We start from the raw sequence: 19697 nt of genomic DNA on the forward strand, positions 1-19697 counted from the left end.
GGGTGCCCAGAGCAGCTGTGGCTGCCCCTGGATCCCTGGCAGTGTCCAAGGCCAGGTTAGACACTGGGGCTTGGAGCACCCTGGGATAGTGGAAGGTGTCCCTGCCCATGGAATGAGATGAGGTTTAAGGTCCTTTGTAAACCCTTCTCTTTCTGGCTTTGTTGGGAAGCACAGATTGATTTTGCCCACTGTTACAGGTCTACAACAAGCAGAGAGAATATTCTCCACACAGGAGGAACCAATCCTCAAAGCGGTGCATTAAAATTACGTTAGCTTTTCTTTTCAAAGAGGATTCATGGACTCTTTAGAGTAAAAGGGTGGAAATAAATCAGTGATTTATTTTGCTCTGACGTTTTTCTTTAAGATTTTATAGTTATTAAATATTGCCCAATGATTTCCATGTGGCTCAGTCCTGGTTAATGATGGCATCTGCATTTCCTCGGGGCAGATTTATCTCCCCTACCTGCAAATAGCTCAGAGCCACAAAGCAGAAGGGAAAAGCCATGTCCAACATCTCCCAAGAGCTGTGAGGAACTGCAGCCTGAGGTGTTTATTTATTTCCCATCACTGACTGTAAAGCAAGCCCAGACGACTCGCTGAGACAGGATAATTCTCCATTAAACATCCACACTCAGACAAGATACATCTCACTCTAAAATCTTTCTAAATTATTTTGAAGTTAGTCGTGTAAATAACAAGTATTATCTCCACTCAAATTCTATTTCTCAAAATACAAAGTTTGCTCATGAAAAACAAGAATATATTGTAACTCTTCTGTCTCAGTCCCAAACTTCACCATCTCTCAATCATCACCAAGTCCTCAGTCTTAGAGATGCAATTTTGAGAGGAAATTGATAAGGATGGCAAAAATACAAATAATTTGTATTCAATCTACAATTGAAGGGAAATAACAAATTAATGTAGGGAGGAAGGGTGACTTTCTTAAATGTCAAGAGCTACAAATGAAGAGGAAGTTAAACATTGAATTCAAATTAAACTAAATATTACTTCTAAACTAAAATCAGTCCTGGTGAAAAAACAGCCTTTCAGGAAGCAGCTGACCTGTTAAACATTCTGAGTGCCCAGAGATGGCTGGGGCTCTTTTCATTACACAAAAGGTACAGCCAGCAAACATTTAATCAAAAAGAAATGTTCCTTTCTTTTTAATTAAAGTTCATAGATCAAAATTAACTTCTGCAGCAGAAAAGTTTAAAAAAAAAAAAGCGAGATGCAGCTGAGGCTGGGCAGCTCAGAGAGCCCTGGCTCGGGTCTGGGGAAGGACAGGCAGGAGTTACTGCTGCCTGCACACCTGGATTTACCACCTTCCTTCACTTTCTCTTCCCTTATTCCCTCATTTTCTCTTCCAGGAGCTTACCATGCCTCAAGGATAGTGACTGCACCCTCAAAGATGTTGAGAATGCAAGGTGAAGCCTCCAAACCCCAAATCTTGATTAAACACATCTGCAATATGTGTATCAGTGGCTTTATCTACTGCATCTATTGATATGGAGATATTGATGTATCTGTAATATATTGAAGCAATATTTTATAACTGATTGCAAAGCAGGGACAACACAGTGAGGCTAAAATTAATTTCAGAATAAACCCAAGATCAGCCACATGGGCTCAGAGCAAGGTTTGCTGCTGTCCTGAATCACAACGAGACACAAAGCCCACCTTGTATAAAAATCAGACAAAATTAAAAGCTTTTGAGAGAAATCAAGTAAGAAACCCCATTTCCTCGAACCTTCCCAGCTGCCTATGGCACGGGGAAAGTAAATTCCACCCCCTTTAACACTGAGCCTCTCCCACCTTATAACCTTGCAGTCCTTGCAAGTCAAATGAAGCTGGAATATATCCCGGCACTCCACACTCTCAATGAGCTGCAATGGAACCTGCAATTAAACACATCAGATTATTTCATTTCAGCAGCAGTAACAGCAACTTCTCTGCATCTCTCACAAGGACATATTGCAGGCTACGTGGAGTCTGAAGAGAGGAAAACAAAGGGATCCATGTGGAATTACTATAGCAGCTCTGAGGTTTGGTACCAGGTATTCATATTCCAGCTCCAGTCCTGTGGAGTCCAAAAGCCTTAAGGGATCCCATGGGAGCAGCTGAGAAGGCTGCAGGAAAAGCAGCAGACTTCCCAGCTCCTCTCTCATGGAAGCAGCTTTCTCTCTTATAGGTCCAAATTTAGGAATCTTAATATATTTTTAGCTGATGGTGTTCAAAAAGAACTGCTAAGCAAGATCCCCTTAACACATTGCTGCGTTCTGGATGCTTTTATATGGCAATATCCAATATTTCCTCCTCAGGGAAAAACCCTTTGGCTTGTTTAGATCACACTTGTCATGGAAGCAGCCAAATTTAGAGTGAGAATGCTAAAACTTTCCCAGTTAAAGTGTAGTTATAGACACTTCTGTTTACTGGCATGTTTAACCAGCAGCAGGTTGGGCAGGCAACACATAAGAGAACATGCAAGTACCTTTAAAGATGAGAAAACCCACCAGATGAAAATATTAATTTTCATTATTATTTTTGGAACTTTACCTGAGATGGGCAAATGTACATTATTGCCTTAAATGAAGAGAAGTCATAAATAACTGCCTAAATTTAGCTAATACCTGTAATTAACATGAAGCACAAATCTGTTTGAATTGCTCAGTAGACTATATGGACATTGTACAAGGCAATAAAACCTCTGCTATCCTTTAGGAACATTCCAAATGGATTTTTGCCATCACAGGACTAAGATCCAGCAGTTTAAGGTCTGGCTTGGGGCCTGCAAGATGTGGCTGGAAGAGCCAGGGCTCCTCCATATGCTTGGCAAGTCCTTGAAGGTCACCTCCAATCAAAGCTCCAGGATAAGGAACCAAGACAGCATCTTCTCAGGCACCACAAAGCTTAAAAAGTACCTCATTTTGGTGGAACAAAAAAAAGGAAATGAACTAAAACCAGCAGGCAAGGAAAAGAGATGTCTCAAAAATACAAACCAAGAGAAAACCTCCTCGAAGCAGAGAGATGCCTGGAGGAAGCTCAGGGCAATTGCTGTGCCCAGGAGAGGGATGAGAACTCTGCTGGCTCTGGGGAAGGCAGGCACAGCTCAGGGCAGCACCTCAGATAGAGCCCAGAGCGTTCTCAAATCACTGCCCAGAGCCCTCAGATATGACAGGCAGGAATTCTTTAATACTCAGCCCATGTCAGACCACAACCAGAGGCAGCTCTGGAGCCACCAACTCTCCCCTGCTGTGCCCAGCAAGGCTGTCAGGCTGGCAAGAGGGGAGTTATTCTGCTCCTTCTGTTGTAACTGGACATGAAACGACAGAAAATCCATGCACAGGACTTGGCAAGAGCGTGTCTGAGTCCACAGTCCAGTAGTTTGAGTTTTCAAATCTGGATTTCAAATACAGCTGGAGCTTGAGTTTCTGTCCATGTTTTCAGCACTGTCACTGGTTGAGATTTGTGACAGAATCAGAGGAATGAAGGGGGCAGGAAATGAGGAATCCCAGCTGTGAGAGTCCCTCTGTGTCCCCCTAAACTCAGCCTGACTCCACCAAAGCAGCAGAGGACTGAAGTGCAGCACAGACCACACCCAGTGCTCTGTTCCACAGCTGATCCCTGTATTTCATGTGCTCGTTCCTTTCCAAGCCGTGTCCTGCTTGATCCCATTCGGTCAGGAAGGTAAATTGTCAGAGTTTTGTCTGATTAATAGACAGGAATGGAGCTCAGACTGGAGAATCTTCCAGTCTGTCTTCATGACCAGACAGCCCCACACAGACCTACAAATAATTCCCAGGAGGAATTTCTCCATGGAAAGGGTGGTCAAGCATTGGCAGGGGCTGCCCAGGGAGGTCTGGGGTCCCCATCCCTGGAGGTGTCCATGGAAGGACTGGATGTGGCACTCAGTTCTCTGGGCTGGGGACAAGGTGTGGATTGGGCACAGGATAGACTCAATAGCCTGGGAGGGCTTTTCCAACTTAAATGATTCTGAAAATCTGCCCCTGAGTTAAATGGCAGCAGTATGGAGAGTAAGGCATCTTTCCTTACTCTGAGTCAAGATTCCAGACTTGCTTTTTAAGTCCAGTGCTGCTTTGTCTGTTATCTTCTTATTCCCCAAGCCCTGTTTTATTCTGTTTTTTTCCCATGTCCATCTTAATTTAAGCAGTTCTCCACCTTTTCCCTCCTCCTGGCATTCTGCTTGTGGCTCATCTTCTGTCTGCACTCTTAATGACAAACGAATTCTTCTCCTCCAGCATTATTTTTAATTTCCTTCTTCCAGAGTGTCTCCTTGTTCCCTGCCCTTTCCCTGTGCCCTCTGCTCCCCAGCCATCCATTCCCCTCTGACAGCCCACCAGTGATTCCCTTACAATCTGCAGCTTTTTCTTCAGGACAACCTTCCCATTAATCTTTTTAATTTTCCTTCCCAGTCATAAAAATCTGTCCTCTAGTCCTCTTGTGTTTTTAATCTCCTTCCTGGCCATTATTCTTCCCCCAGCAAAGCTCTGTGGAATTATCTCCCGTCATTCCCTCCCTCCCTGATAACCTTCCCTTCCCACTGCACATCCTTCAGGCTGCTGCCAGTCCGACACCCAGAGCCCGTTCCTGGAAGAGCCATCAATTCTATCTGCAGGCACTTCTCTCTAATAATGGCATGGAAACCAGGCAGGGAGAAGCAATCATTTTTGCTTTTATAAGAATAAACATGCATTGTTATCTGAGGCAAATTACATCCCATTATAGGGAGTACAGGAGCATCCTGCTCTTGCAGTATCTCCCGACTGTCTCTTATTTAAAATTATCTCATTTTAAATAACAGCAACATTCTACAACTTCAACTTTTTATTTTTGAGGGGTTTTTAAAATGATTTTGATGACTGGAGCTGTCTGTTATCTAAGAGCAGTACAAGATATATTTAGAGAATTACAGCTCTGTAGTTAGAAAAAGCACAAGTTACATTTTCAGCGCTGAAAGAACCCCCCACGGCCCAATCCGTGCCCACAGCTCCCAGTGGGATGCAGCAGATCACGGCCAGGCTGCTGCAAGCACCAGTGACCCTGCCACAGACCCTCCCTGTGCCCCATTTGGCCCAAACCTCTCCAGGACCTCCTGTGGAGGACTTCTCAGGCCCTGGGATTTCCTCCTTGTTTTCCCAGCTCAGAGCTGGAGTAATGTCAGGGTTATGGTGCAGGCTGGTGGCTTTAACAAGCACAAGGCCAAGGCTGGGTGTCCTGAAGTGTGAGGTGAGGTGGCACATGGAGCACTGAGGGTGCAAGGACAGCTCTGAAGGGCTCCAGGGTGGAGGCAGCTGAATCCCCCCTGGTTCATGGAACCCACAAGGAGTGTCTGAAGCAAATTTTGTTTTTAATTACAGCTGATGACACTTTGGGTTTGTCTTGAAGGCCACCTCTGAGCCCCCTCTTCTCTCACAACTGTTGTGCTCGAGTGTGAAAAATTTGGACAGCAGGGCCTGAGGACAAGACAAGGATTATGCCACTCTCCAGCAGGGCTGAACCACAACAGCCAGGGACATGAGGAACATCCCAATCCAAACATTTTCCAAGCAAGGGAGAACTCACACTAAAACTCCCTTCCTCATCAAAGTCCCCCCCATCATGACTTTTCTTTGGTACTGTGTTCAAAATCCACCATTGGAAAGAGATTACATGCAATCCATGCTTCCACAAACTCCACTAAAATGTTAATTCTCCCATCAATGCAATTAGCTCACAGGGAGCAAAGTGATTAGACAGAAACACTCAGCAGCTGCAAAGTCTGACATTTTCTTAAGGAATCAATAGAGTTGGGCCTGGGAACCAAACCTCCCCTGTGCCTGAGAGATCCCTGTTGAGTCTGCACTTTTATCCCATGGATAAATGTAAGTCAACACCCATGAATGTCATAATCCCCCCAGTTTATGCATGGTCTGTGGGATCTTTTGTTTTTGCATTTGAAACACCATGTTCCTATTAGTACTAAGATCTAGGAAATTATCCATGGGAAAGATCTCCACACACAGCCCTTTTCTGCACTGTTGCAATGGGAACATTAACAACTTCGAATGGATTTCTTTCCCAGCCCAGGTGATCTGGAGCTCTGTGCTGCTCACTGAGGTGTCACAGCACCATTTTCAAAGCCAGGGAATTGTAACCAAACAAGAGGGAAAAGACACAGTCCAGGAATGAAGAATTTCTTACAGGTATTTGTTGAACGGCTGTGGTGACATAAAAACAGCAGGAAAGAATCGAGATGAACTCAGTCAAATGCTACTCAGTGAAGATTTTAGTTAGAAAATCACCATCTGAATCAAGAATTTTGGTCAACAATAACCAAAAGAATTACTATTGCCAAAAATAACAATTTAAATATGGTTCTTAACTACTAAAGACTTTTTTATCCTTAAAGACATCCCAAACCCTCCCTGCCCTGGATATCAGTGGAGTTCATAGGAAGTTATTAGTGATAGTCATCTATGGTTACAAAGAATGATTTATATTCTGCTCTACCTCATACTCTGATTATTTCTGGTTAATGATGCTGATGATAATGAGATATCACATTGAATGAGAGGGCAGAACACTGCATGTGAAAGTCAGGGAAGAAAAATTAATATGGAAATATTGACAAGCTTCTGTGGACTCTTCCCTGAACACAATCAAGGAACGTGATTTGAGAAAACATCCATTCTTGCTATGCTCAAACATACTGAATTGAAAATCCCTATAAAGTAACATCCCTAACTATCCTAAGGACAGGAAGTGCAGTTCATGCTTTAATGGCTTCTCTAATAAAGCAACTCCACCATTCCCTGGCATTCCTCAGGACACTCTTGATTTCCACACTGGAAGTGTCCCCAGCTGGTGAGGACTGGTCTGTGTGAGCATCAGGACTGTCCAACGCTCATTTAACTCTGCATGGTACCAGAGGAGGTGGAGATGGAACCATCTTAAGGAATGGACACTTGGAATAAAACTCCTTAAAGAGATACATTGAAGGTGAGGCCCCACTCCTGACCTGCTCCATCAAAGACTGCACTCAAAGCACCCAACATCTGGCACAGAACTTCAGCAGCTGGACCCCTCCCACCTTCTAAAGCTCCAAGCAAGGCACAAATCAGCTTTAGGTGCTCCAAAAGCCCCCTGGAAGGCTGACTATTTCTCCCCACCGAGCTTAGGAACAACAGGTGGCTGACACAGCCAGCTGTGAAGTGAGGGTTGAGGCATGACATTTCCTTATGACATCTGATTTTCAGAGCTGCCGAGTCACCTTCTGGTGCCTATGTACATACTTATTGTCCCTGAGAAATCAATCTGAACATGAGGAAAAGGTTTTTTCATTCTTAAAAGCAGGGAATCACTGAAACTTCTGTTATTTCCATTGAGATCAGAACAGCTGGAAGCACTTACATTCACAACAGATTCCTTGAATTTGATGTGGAGCCTGTAGTTGGAAAGGGCAATGATGGCATCCTCTGCTCGTCCCACATACTCTGTGCTCTCCCCGTGGAGCTCAATGAACGGCACCTGCAGAAAGGCAGCAGAAACCTGATTTCAGAGACCACTTCCCAAAATTCTGCCCCTCCTGCAGCACAAGAAATCAAACAGAGACTGCTGAGAATTCAGCCCTGTTACTGCTGCTAAGGAGGAACATCAGGTAAGGTTGGCTCCAGGGTTAATTGCAGCCTTTTTCTTAAATGATCCCTTATTTTATGTTACTTTTCCTGAGTGGTAAGTGCCTGGTCAGGGAAAGCAATGAATTTTTATGAAAAATATCCTCACATTTTGGCAAGCAGGCTGACAAAGCCCTTGATTTATGCTCTCACTTCTTACTTAATGGAGAGTGGCATTTCCATAATGTTATTAAATTCATCCTAAAGTAGGCAAAACATCCAGGATGAATAATGTTCTCTGCTATTTCCCCACTACTCACCCAGCAAGCTCAGGTAACCAGCCTAGGCTGGATCCCTAAATGTTACAAAGCTGAGCTTGGACAAATCAAGCTTTTTGCTACCTATTTCTCACGGTAAATATGAAAATGCACAACAAGGTCCTGATTTATAAAGTCAGAAACCTGCAGTTCATTACACCACGCATGGAAATTGTTACTGGTTAATTAAAATTGTCACTTAAACCCAGTTTAGCTGATCTGAGTGGAAAGTGTAAATGCTCAACTTGAAAGTGATCTGGTTTTACACCAAAGTAGCTTGAACCAAATAAAAAATACTTCATATTACAATGAAACTCTTCAGTTGATGCAAAAGTGCCTACATGGAGCCAGGCTGGGAGAGCTGGGGGTGCTCACCTGGAGAACAGAAGGCTCCAGGGAGAGCTCAGAGCCCCTTCCAGGGCCCAAAAGAGCTCCAGGAGAGCTGGAGAGGGACTGGGGACAAGGGCTGGAGGGACAGGACACAGGGAATGGCTTCCCAGTGCCAGAGGGCAGGGCTGGATGGGAGATTGGGCAGGAATTGTTCCCTGGGAGGGTGGGCAGGCCCTGGCACAGGGTGCCCAGAGCAGCTGTGGCTGCCCCTGGATCTCTGGCAGTGTCCAAGGCCAGGCTGGACATTGGGGCTTGGAGCAGCCTGGGACAGTGGGAGGTGTCCCTGCCCATGGCATGGAGTGGGACTGGATGGGCTTTCAAGTAATTTCCAACCCAAACCATTCCATGATTCTATGATAAATCACTTGAACTAAGCTGCTTTCAAATGGAGGTTTGGAAAATAAAGAAATTTTAAAATATCTCTTTTTGTGCAACAGAAGACCTTTGGTTTCACAATAATCAGATGCAAAGATAGTGTTTAATCAGCTTAATGCTGCTTTTCCAAAACAACAGAGTTCTAAACTATGGAATAAAACCTGACCCTTAGAATTGGTGAACAGGTAGCAGTGGTATTTTTCAGACACTTGAAGGAATTTCTTCTAATAAAATGCCCAAGTTCTCTGTCCTACCAACAGTACAGGAGTATTTAAGAGGAAAATGAGTTTCTATGCTATGAATTAAAATTCTAGAGGAGAGGCCAGAGAATCCATAACCAACTGGAGGCAGTGTGATTTGAACAGGAGCAGTGTGGTGATTACCTGAAGGTTCTCATCCTCCCGGATCAGCTGCTTCCTGGGAAAAATCTGATTAGCCTGGATGCATTCAAGGCTGTGCTGAGTCTCCTCATCCTGAGGAACAAAGTGTGACAGTCACCTGCAGCACTGACACCTGCTGCCACCTTCCCCAACCACCCACAGCCAAGGAAAAGCTCCCACAGTGTCCAGAGAATTCCAATTCCAATTCAGTAACTCACTAAAGTTTCTAAATTCTCCAACACGGGCCTTCAGACAACAAATCTGGTATTAGCAACAGGTTTCCTTCCTACAGCCTGATTAATAAAGTCATTAAAAGCTGTAAGATTTATAGCAGCATTAGGAAAAAAGCATTAGCACTATTAGCATTAGCCTAAAATTCAACAATCCTGCATGTAAACATTAATTCTCTAATGTTTTTCCCATTTCAAACTCTTCTGCTCTGTCACACACCCCACAAAGCCCCTTTGCTTACCATGACAGGCCCTGGGCAGGAGGAGGAATCCTCGTCTTTACTTGCAATACTTTGAGCTCTTCACTTATTAAAATCTATAAAACCAGGAAAGTATAATGATGAAATAAGATTCATTTTCTTTTGCCAAATAAATACAAATTAACTTTTAAAGACTGTGAATGTAGCTGTTAGAAAACTGAGAGCAAACAGTAATTATGAAAAAATGAATCCATAGAAGCTCCCTCTCCTGAGAGCCAAATTTGCTTCCAAATGTGTCTGGTTCCTTCTGTTCATCCTGAAAAATTACCTTTGGATGTGCTGCTGGGAGAACACCTGTCTGAAGGCAGCAATTAGACCAGTGTTTATATAATTTAAATTAAAACATGTTCTTCTTTCTAGATCCCTCAGAATTCTCTCCCAAGTTGTTTGCAGATGGTGAATCAGAAATCTGTGGGTTACAGATCCAAAGGGATCGCTGGGATCCTTCAGGCTGATCTGGTGTGAAACACAGGGTTTGGATCCTCCTGGAACAAGCTCGTTTCAACTACGGCATATGATCTGGAATTCTTACTGGGATAAAAATCCTCGTTGTACACTTATGACTCATTTTGGATATGCATGGATATATCTAAATATCCATTTTCCTGCAGTGACCTTTCCAGGAGTTCCAGATCACAACACTGGGGACTTGCTCTCTCTCCACTACCCAACAGCCCCCCCAGCTTTGATCATCTGCAAATTTTCTGGGAATATTAACACAGTCCTGAGGTTTATGCAAATCACCCAGTTAGGAACTTAATGACTGAAGTGAATACAGGAGTTACAATTTGGGCTTGAGATTGATTTTACACTCAGCTTTTTAAATCCAGGTAGGTTCTTCCCTCTTCTACTCAATCAGGATTCACTCAGGTATTTATGGGGTTTGCAGACTGTGGCACACAAAACTTACAAATGAAAATACATCACACGAGTGCAGTCAGTTCTCAACTCACATCCAAAGTCTGTATCTCACTTAACTTATAAATGTATTTCAAATTATCAGTATTGAGGCTGACAGAGAAAACCACTTCAATCCATCAGCTCCCAGCACTGCAGGGAGCCCTAAAGACATCCTGTGCCTGGTATGGAATACTGACAGAGGGCAAAGGAGCACCAGCTGCACATCAAGTATCCTCACATACATGTGCTTGTAAATTTATTTACATAAAAGGGGGAAATGATGAACAGAACCAAGCTCAAACTGCCATGGATTCACTAAAAATTAATGCAAAAGTAGATATAAATCCTGGGAGAGCTGGAGAGGGACTGGGAATAAGGGCCTGAAACAACAGGACACAGGGAATGGCTTCCCACTGCCAGAGGGCAGGGCTGGATGGGATCTTGGGCAGGAATTGTTCCCTGGGAGGGTGGGCAGGCCCTGGCACAGGGTGCCCAGAGCAGCTGTGGCTGCCCCTGGATCCCTGGCAGTGCCCAAGGCCAGGCTGGACATTGGGGCTTGGAGCAGCCCGGGACAGTGGGAGGTGTCCCTGCCATGGCAGGGGTGGGACTGGATGGGCTTTAAGGCCCCTTCAAGCCTAACCCATTCCAGGATTTTATGATATAAAAAATACCTTGTTAGTTCAAAGAACTCCTTCAGCTTCACACATAATTATCAAAGAAAGAGCAACTTAATTTAAAAAATTTGCTTTATTACAAATTTGAAGCTTGCTTGGTATCTCTGAGGAAAAGATTTAATTTAATAGGCACTATGCTGGAAAAAATTCCTACTTCATTTGCGTTAGATATATGTAATTTATAAGTTTATTATATAACTGCTGACATATTAATAAAACCAGTATTCGCTTAGAAAATTGAGTCTTTTAAAATATCTTACAACTGTGCTCCTAAAATCCAGCATAAACCTCCTGCAGAGACTACACAAAGTAGCAAGTTTCAGTCTAACTCCTGCATTCAGTACAGAGTATTTTCTACTGTGACAGTGTGGCTTTTTCCATGTGAGAATCTTCCTTTCTAAGGTGAATTTTGGGAAAGCTGTATGCAAAAAAAAAATCTGCCTGTTTCAGTCTGGATCAGGATTATCAGATCCAAAGGGTGATGCTGCCAAGATAAATGGCAGAAGAAGTTATAGGACTGGTTCTAAAGCAAACATTGCTCTGGCTGCTGCTGGGGATCAGTGAAACGCTTCAGTGACTTCCCTGCCACCAAAGGAGTGCTGAAAATTGCTGACAGAAATAGCAAAAAGGCTGAATTGTTACAGTGAGGCTCTCTGAGCTGATGGACAGTGAATACTTGGAGAGAAATCATTCCTTTCCCATCACGTCCACGAGCTGATCCCACTCCAACAGCTCAAGGTCACCGGGCTGAGCCAAAGGAAAAGGGAACAGCTCTGGGAGCAGTGATACATCACTCAGTGCTCAGGACAGTCCAAACCACACCTGAATCCGTATTTCTTTCCATCCCAAAGCTTTCTAACCCATTTCCAGTTCACCCATCTCTTCCCATGGGAACAAAAGGAGGATCCCAGCAACTGCTGACACCTCATAAGGGCATTTCTGGCTTTAGAAGCCTTGGAAGTAAGAACATTCCTCATATCATCAACTCCACCAAGCACTCCTGAACCCTCCCCACCATCATTCCCCATTGTGCTGCTCCAAGGGACAGCTGGGGACAAAGCCAGCCCAGCACCAAGTGGCTGCACAAAACCATTCTTAGGTTGATCCACATCACTTTTAGGACTGCAGAATGGAAAGAAAATTCTCTTTTTGTTCAACTGCAGCTCTGCCCTGACAGTAAAACCCATTTTCCAGAAGTGAAATGGAAAGGTACAAACACAGCTCAGATAAAAAAAAACCTGGCCAGGAAAGCAGCCTTAAATTCAGGCTCCTCCTTATCAATAGGATCACATAAAAATAGCAGCCAGCTTATACAGAAAGCAGTGAAGCTTGGTTTTATTTGTACAAATACTGGGTTTGGTCAGCACTGAGGCCAAATAAGGTGATGTTATCAATCCACTGTCTGCCCTTTTACCTGCAATTCCATGTGTGTTAAATTAAGTCAAAAAAGAGAATGGTCTTGTTAATTTTCCATCCTTATGTTCTGCTTGAAAGGATAAATGATGAGCAAAGGTTGTAACCCCAGACTCTGTTCAGCCTCTATGGGAACATCTTAATTACCTTTTGTTTCAGATGTGCCTTCTGGTTTAAATTATGTACATAATTAAGAGTAGCAATAACCATCTGTTTGCCAGTGATTCTAAACAAAAAAGATTAGCTAAATAAAGGATCGTTTAAATTCACATATATTTAAATGCAGTTGGACTTCCAGCAAGGAAAAAATGAAGAGAAAAAAGGAAAAAGGAAGAATCCAACATTTCACTTTGCTCCCTTACCTTCCCCATCCAGAATGAATTCCATTTATTTTAATATCAAAATCAGACTGAGCTGATCCCTGAACTGTTTACATACTGTGGCACAGTTGCCCTCCGAGTTTGAAATTCAAATTTTTTGGCAAAGAAACATTAGAAAATTTGAGAATTGAACATTCAGGAATGTGCTGTACCTTGAGCAAAAGACGCTTCTGTTGCAAACTGAAAACACTTCTCCCCCTTTGGCAGGTGGAAGGAAATTTCTGAGATAAGGATAAACACTCAGTTTCCCTCGTTTCAGTCCCTGACAGGGAGGTTTCTCCTCTTTCCTGACACCACAGGCTGCAGGGGCTGAGTAACTTCCACCAGGATTTACCGGGAGAGCAGCTGACAACACGGATATTTGCACATTATTCAGGGATAGGAGCAGAACAAAGAATCGTGTTTGAAGCCTGGGCACCACTAAGAGTCAGGAACCTTCTTTTTCAATAATTAAAGGTGGCAAGCTCCAACTCAGTGAAATACTAATTTTTTTCCTAAGATCTTGGAAAACACTTTATTTAATTAAGAGAAGAATCAATGATGAGCACAGAATCCACAAACAAGCAGTTGATCTTCCCAAAATAATGCAATTCTTACCAAAGAATGAGAGAATAAACAGTCCTCTCTTGTCCCAGAAAGTTCCAACTGTTCTCTTCTGATACTTCACATTGGCAGCTGCAAATACAAAGACAACACTTTAAAACATGAACTTCCCTATAAAAAAACCATTTCTGAACCTGCAGCCTAGACAGGACACTTCACTGTGAGGGGAGTTTGGATTAATTCAAGAGGAAAAAAAGAAAGTCTGAGTGCCTTTGTAGTTGTAACAAGAGCTTAACATGCCCAGAGAGGGAATTCCAGGACTGGATTCTGATGGATACCTGTGGATAAGGCCTCTTTTCTGGCAAGGAGCAGCTCTGAAATTGTGGCCACAAAGCAATTCAGAATTTTCATAAATGAGTAAACAAAGCCTAAATTACTTCACAATACAAGCTATAGGAGAGAGTTTTATAGAAGATCCAACTGGATTTATACTGATCTTCAAAGTGAGTTTAACTTTACACTGCAGTTGGCATTTCTGGTCCCAAGAAAGCCAGTGAAGACCCCCAAAGAGTGGCTGCTGCCCACGTGCTTTGGTCCAATGGTGCAAATATCCCAGGGATTACCAATGCCCCTGAGGCCACTCCTGCCAAGCCCTTTCCTTTGGATTTTCAAGTCCTGTACAAACACTTATTGCATCAAAAATGAGGTGTTGTGCCAGAAATATACATTTGTCAAAAATTATATGGAGAATGTATCTGATCTGCTTCACTCCTAGAGTCACTCCAACAGGACCAAGAGATGTTTCCTGTAGCATCAGAAGGACAAAGTTTAATGCTAAAATACCCAAACCCTAAAATTAAAACTTCCAGACTAACTCCAATTGTTCCTAAAGTACACAAGCAGCCAACGGGACGGGACACCACTCCCTTGTATGCAAAGGTTTGCTCTTCACAGAAACTTGGATACTCTCCCAGTAGCACACTGCATCTGGATGTGCCTGGAAAGTCCAATTTCTCACCATATAATCCTGCTGCTGGAAATAGCTTGCCTGTACTTTGATGTGCCACAACTACTGATAATTTTCACATTCTGGTAAATAAAATAAAATATTTTCGTATTTTGCCTTCATCCTGTCTTTTAGTTTATGGCTTATGATACAGGAAAATAAGTAATATACAGAAAAAGGAGATATAATTTTAGGACTGACAGAGTAGAAGGAAATAGTTTCAGAAGTTGTACCTCAAAAACTGTGCACTTCAAAGAGTTGTGCCCCAGGCCCAGCATCGCCAGCTGGGTGAGGGAGGGGATTGGCCACCCCTACTCTGGGGTGGCCTCTGCTTGAGTGCTGGGGACAGTTTTGAGCATCACAATGTCAGAAGGATCTAAAGCTGTTGGAGGAGGAGAGACAAAGGAGGGACACAAGGATGGGGAAGGGTCTGGAGGGGCTGAGGGCACTTGGAAAGTTCAGCTGGAGCAGAGGAGACTGAGGGGAGACACCTCAGGGGCTGCAGCTCCTCCCGAGGGCAGCTCCAATCTCTGCTCTGGGACAGGGACAGCACCCAGGGAAGGGCTGGAGCTGGGCCAGGGCAGGCTCAGGCTGGAGATCAGGAAAGGCTCTTCCCCCAGAGGGTGCTGGCACTGCCCAGGCTCCCCAGGGAATGGGCACGGCCCCGAGGCTGCCAGAGCTCCAGGAGCCTTTGGACAGCACTGCCAGGGGTGCCCAGGGTGGGATTGTTGGGGGGTCTGGGCAGGGACAGGGGCTGGGCTGGATGATCCCTGTGGGGCCCTTCCCATGCAGGGTTTTCCTGATTCTAAGATTCTAATATGAACTGAGATGCACCTGAAGGAATTCTACCATCTCAAATGATGGACACTTCAGGGAATCTCATGGAATCTCAGTATTTGCACAAACAGGGAGCTGAGGATGTGCTCTAACAGAAAGCCCCTGTGTGGATGCCAGCTGTCCAAAACCTCAGCTAAACTTCGATTTACCATTTCATAAAACAGTTTCTAAAAGCAACATTTCACTACCTGCAGAGGTCAACTTTGTTTTTATTTTAAAAAAATCTCTCTCAGCCAACAAGCCAAACGCCAATTCCAATAACTTTATGGGTCGATAACCAACCCCAGCACCCAGATGGGAATGGGCACAGTTTGACTGTGAGGTACCAGCTTGAGCATGCAACAAGTCCAACTTCACAGCTGCCTGTTGATACAAAGTCACCTTTGAGGGGAATATGGAGCAAGTTTATTAAACATACAAAATAAAGCTCTGAAGGCAGACTATGCAACTCCAGAATGACTCCTCAGAGAGAGCGTTCTGGCCATGTATTTGCCTTTCAAAAGGCAAGATACACATTTCGGGTGCAGGAGCTGGACTGATTTTGTGTGGTTTCAGTCCAAACGAGGGGGGAAAAAAAAAACAAACCCTTCACAAAATCTGCAACAAGCTTTTTATTGATTTTAATGAGGCTTGGAAGAAGCCACCAAATCTCAAGAGTTTTGTCAAGAAGTTTAAAAACAGGAGAAGAATGTTCCAATATAAGCATTAATAATTCCGCTTTCTTGCTGCCAGGGCTCCGCAAACCCCCCCGACACGCTCATCAGCATTCCTGCTGCAAGGCTGCTGGGCTCTGATAAGAGCCTCCAATGTTATCACTTCCTAAGTCAACAACTTCTGCCAAAATAAGGGGGGAGAGCTGCCTGTAACAAGAAGCGTTGCTATGAGTTCTGCTGGGCCTCTCCAAAACACCAGTTCCTGATGGGAGCAGCCCCAGGTCAGGATTAGCTGCTTAATGAGCAAACCCCAGCACATGCCAGGGAGCAGGACAGGTCTGCAGCCACCACCTCCAGGTGCTCCCACCACTTCCTCTGCAGCACCTCAGCTGTGTGAGCCACAGAAGGGATTCAGCACCATCAGGAAAGACAACGGGAGGAGATGGAAAAGGGACAGGATCCTTTCACTAAATCCTGAGCCAAGTGTGTCCTTTAAGGATGGACTTTGCAGCACCTTAATTGGACAGTTACAGCCTCAGAGCTGGTTTGGTTTAGCACAGAGTGGTTTGGGTTTGAAGGGACCTTAAAGCCCAGCCAGTGCCACCTCTGTCACAGGCAGGGACACCTTCCACCAGCCCAGGCTGCTCCAAGCCCCAATGTCCAGCCTGGCCTTGGACACTGCCAGGGATCCAGGGGCAGCCACAGCTGCTCTGGGCACCCTGTGCCAGGGCCTGCCCACCCTCCCAGGGAACAATTCCTGCCCAATATCCCATCCAGCCCTGCCCTCTGGCAGTGGGAAGCCATTCCCTGTGTCCTGTCCTTCCATCTCCTGTCCCCAGTCCCTCTCCAGCTTTCCTGGAGCCCCTTTAGGCCCTGGCAGGGGCTCTGAGCTCTCCCTGGAGCCTTCTGTTCTCCAAAACCCCCAGCTCTCCCAGCCTGGTTTCAGAGCAGAGGGGGTTCAGCCCTTGGAGCATCTCTGTGGCCTCCTCTGGAGTCTCTCCAGCAGCTCCAGGTCCTTCCTGTGCTGGGCCCCAGGGCTGGGGCAGCTCTGCAGGTGGGGTCTCACCTGGGCAGGGCACAATTCCCTCCCCTGATTCCAGCACAGGTGCCCAAGGACATCCTGTCACTGCCCAATTCAAACATGTCACAAGTGACTCTGCTCCAGGACTAAAAGGGATGGGAACCAAAACACTTCACTTTTCCTTCCAATCATCCTCTGAGATCCTCTGGTGCCTATTTTGGGAACCTGGGCATTGGGTGAACACTCAGCACAAAGGTCTTGCCTCCAGTTTTTTTCTTGGAAGACATTATGGAGAAGTAGAGTAGTTGCATTGTATATCTATGATACAGTGAAACACAAGTAATAATACAGCTGGGGGGGGAAATTCCAAATCATGGTTCCCAAATTGTAAAACTTTCATCCCTGGCCATACCCCAACCCCTGGAATCCCAAGGACTACCCAATCCAACATCAAAGTCAGCCCTACTCTTAGCAGCGATGGACTACAGGAACTCCAAAATCTAAATTATTTGAGCCTGTGACAGTTTTTCTTGACATTTATTTTAATAAAACATTGGCAAATAGCTAGGAAAAGCGCTCTGGAGAAGTTTCAATCAACATGTTTGTTTAATTAGGTGATTGGAAAGTTGTCTCTACAGTTTCTTTGCTGAAAGGCTCTATCAGCCAAAGCAGAAGAACCATGATTTGATAAGCATGGAAATGGCACAAGGGAAAAATAACTGGGGAGAAAAACAAATCCAGATTTTCTCTAGCTGCCAGTTATCCTCATAATGATGTAAACAAACACAACCAAATGAAGCTTTTCCCTGCTAATTGACTATTTTGAAGATGTATTTTCCCCTCCCTTTGCTGAAATAGGGCATTTCCACACCGGTTGTGCCACACCATGTCCCAACCTGTCATTATGCAAGTGTGGTTTTTGATGAGAAGTTCTGCATTGCTGTTTACATTTTGAACTTCCCAATTTCACTGTACCCACCTACCCAAGCTCTGCCATGAGGGGAACCTTTTCTTGCACGGGATTACCACACCCCCCCTATTTATTTCACCACCTCTGGGTTTGGCTGCTCCCTGCTCACTTCAGCTCACAGGTTGGTCTTCTCCTCCTCTCTCCTTTTTTTGTTCTTCCTGGTGGATTTCAGCTTCCTTTCCCTGCTATTTTTACACAATCCTTAGCGTGCTCAGGAGCAGGAACACAGTGCTGCTATCAGCTGCCCACCAGCTGGGGGATGTGGTCAGCTCGTGGCTGAGCTGGAAACCACAGAGGGATGGGAGCACTGGGGATGCAGCTGCTCCTGAGGCTGGATGGGGCAAGGCTGCTCCTTAATAGAAAGTTCTAAAATGTGCACACAGAGAAGAAGGAATGCAGATCCTCAGGGAGGCATTTTCTGGCTTTTAGTGCCACATGTCACAGAACCTCTAAGGCTGAAAAAGACCTTTAAGGCTGCTGATCTGGCACCACTGTGTTCACCACTGACCCATGTCCCCAGGTACCACATCCACATGGCTGTTAAACCTCTCCAGAAATGGGGACTCCAGCACTGCCCTGAGCAGCTGTGCCAGGGCTGGGTAACCCTTTCCATGAGGAAATCTTCCCTAATATGCAACCTGAGCCTCCCCTGGCCCAGCCTGAGGCCGTTCCCTCTCCTCCTGTCCCTGTTCCCTGGGAGCAGAGCCCGACCCCCCCGGCTGTCCCCTCCTGTCAGGGACTTGTGCAGAGCCACAAGGTCCCCCCTGAGCCTCCTTTTCTCCAGGCTGAACAACCCCAGTTCTCTCCATTTTGTCTATTATCCACTTCCCTGGGTGAAATGACATCATTCCAGCTGGATATGAAGGTGTGCACACAGCAACCCTCAAGTACCTGACAGGGAGAGCAGAACAGCCACACGGAACATCCCATGTTCCCACAGCACGGATGGAGCTGTCCTGCATCAGAGCATTTTGAAAAGATTTCATTCCACTTTCTGTTCTCTCTGCTTTTATGAGTGAAGAATAAAATTAATTATAAGAGTCCAAAGCATCAAAAAAGTTTTGTCAACATCTGTCACTGCACTGACTCATCCACTAATGGCAGGTCGGCATTTGGGCTTCCTTCATCCTCCCACTCAGAAGTGGCATTAATCTGCTTTTAAAGCAGTTTGATTAAGCTGATTATCTTTGCATATTTGTTAAAGATCACTTCTTGCACTCTTCAGAAGTTAAATGCAGAAGCAACAGTTCAAAGTTAAAGCAAAAAAAAAAAATCTTGAAAGGAAAACAGCTTGTAATGGCAGGGGAAGACAAGAGAAGCATTTCTGGGGGTCTGAGCAATGGATAGTACAGAAAAAATTGATTTTGCATTAAGAAAGGTCCATTTTTTCCATAACTGATGTCAAGAATAAAAGATCAATATTTAGCTGGGATAGTAGTATTAATTATTCCAAAAAAGAGAAGCTTTTTAGGAAACTGGTCCCAAATAAAAGACTCTACATCAGTATTTTCCTTCACTGATCTCAAAACAATCCAGGTCAAAAGGCCACAGCAAGCTTGAAACCAAAATCCACAACAAAATGTCTCTTTTTCTTACAAAATATCAGGCTCTCTTTTCTTCCATTTCTACTTTCCCTTGGATAAAACTCTGGGATCCAAAGGCTACAATTATTCACACATAAAGCCAGGATACAATTTACCCATCAGAGATCTTCTGTACCACATCTGTAATTTTCCTT

At 44.6% G+C, this 19697-nt stretch overlaps 1 protein-coding gene across 4 annotated transcripts in view; it reads right to left on the reverse strand.

Moving 5' to 3' along the window:
* The window catches only part of MTMR3 (myotubularin related protein 3), a 74748-nt gene that overhangs the window by 29190 nt on the left and 25861 nt on the right, over positions 1-19697 (reverse strand). For all 4 annotated transcript variants that reach the window (XM_083873742.1, XM_083873739.1, XM_083873741.1 and 1 more), the window contains 5 exons: positions 13527-13604; positions 9545-9618; positions 9076-9165; positions 7408-7524; positions 1813-1895 (listed from right to left, as the gene is read on the reverse strand). In XM_083873742.1, coding sequence (XP_083729868.1) covers positions 1813-1895; positions 7408-7524; positions 9076-9165; positions 9545-9547 — 293 coding nt within the window. In that variant the 5' untranslated portion in view covers positions 9548-9618; positions 13527-13604. The remainder of the gene's footprint in view (positions 1-1812; positions 1896-7407; positions 7525-9075; positions 9166-9544; positions 9619-13526; positions 13605-19697) is intronic.

This window comes from Zosterops lateralis (genome assembly GCF_965231275.1).
Source record: "Zosterops lateralis genome assembly, chromosome: 17".
Taxonomy (NCBI): Eukaryota; Metazoa; Chordata; class Aves; order Passeriformes; family Zosteropidae; genus Zosterops; species Zosterops lateralis.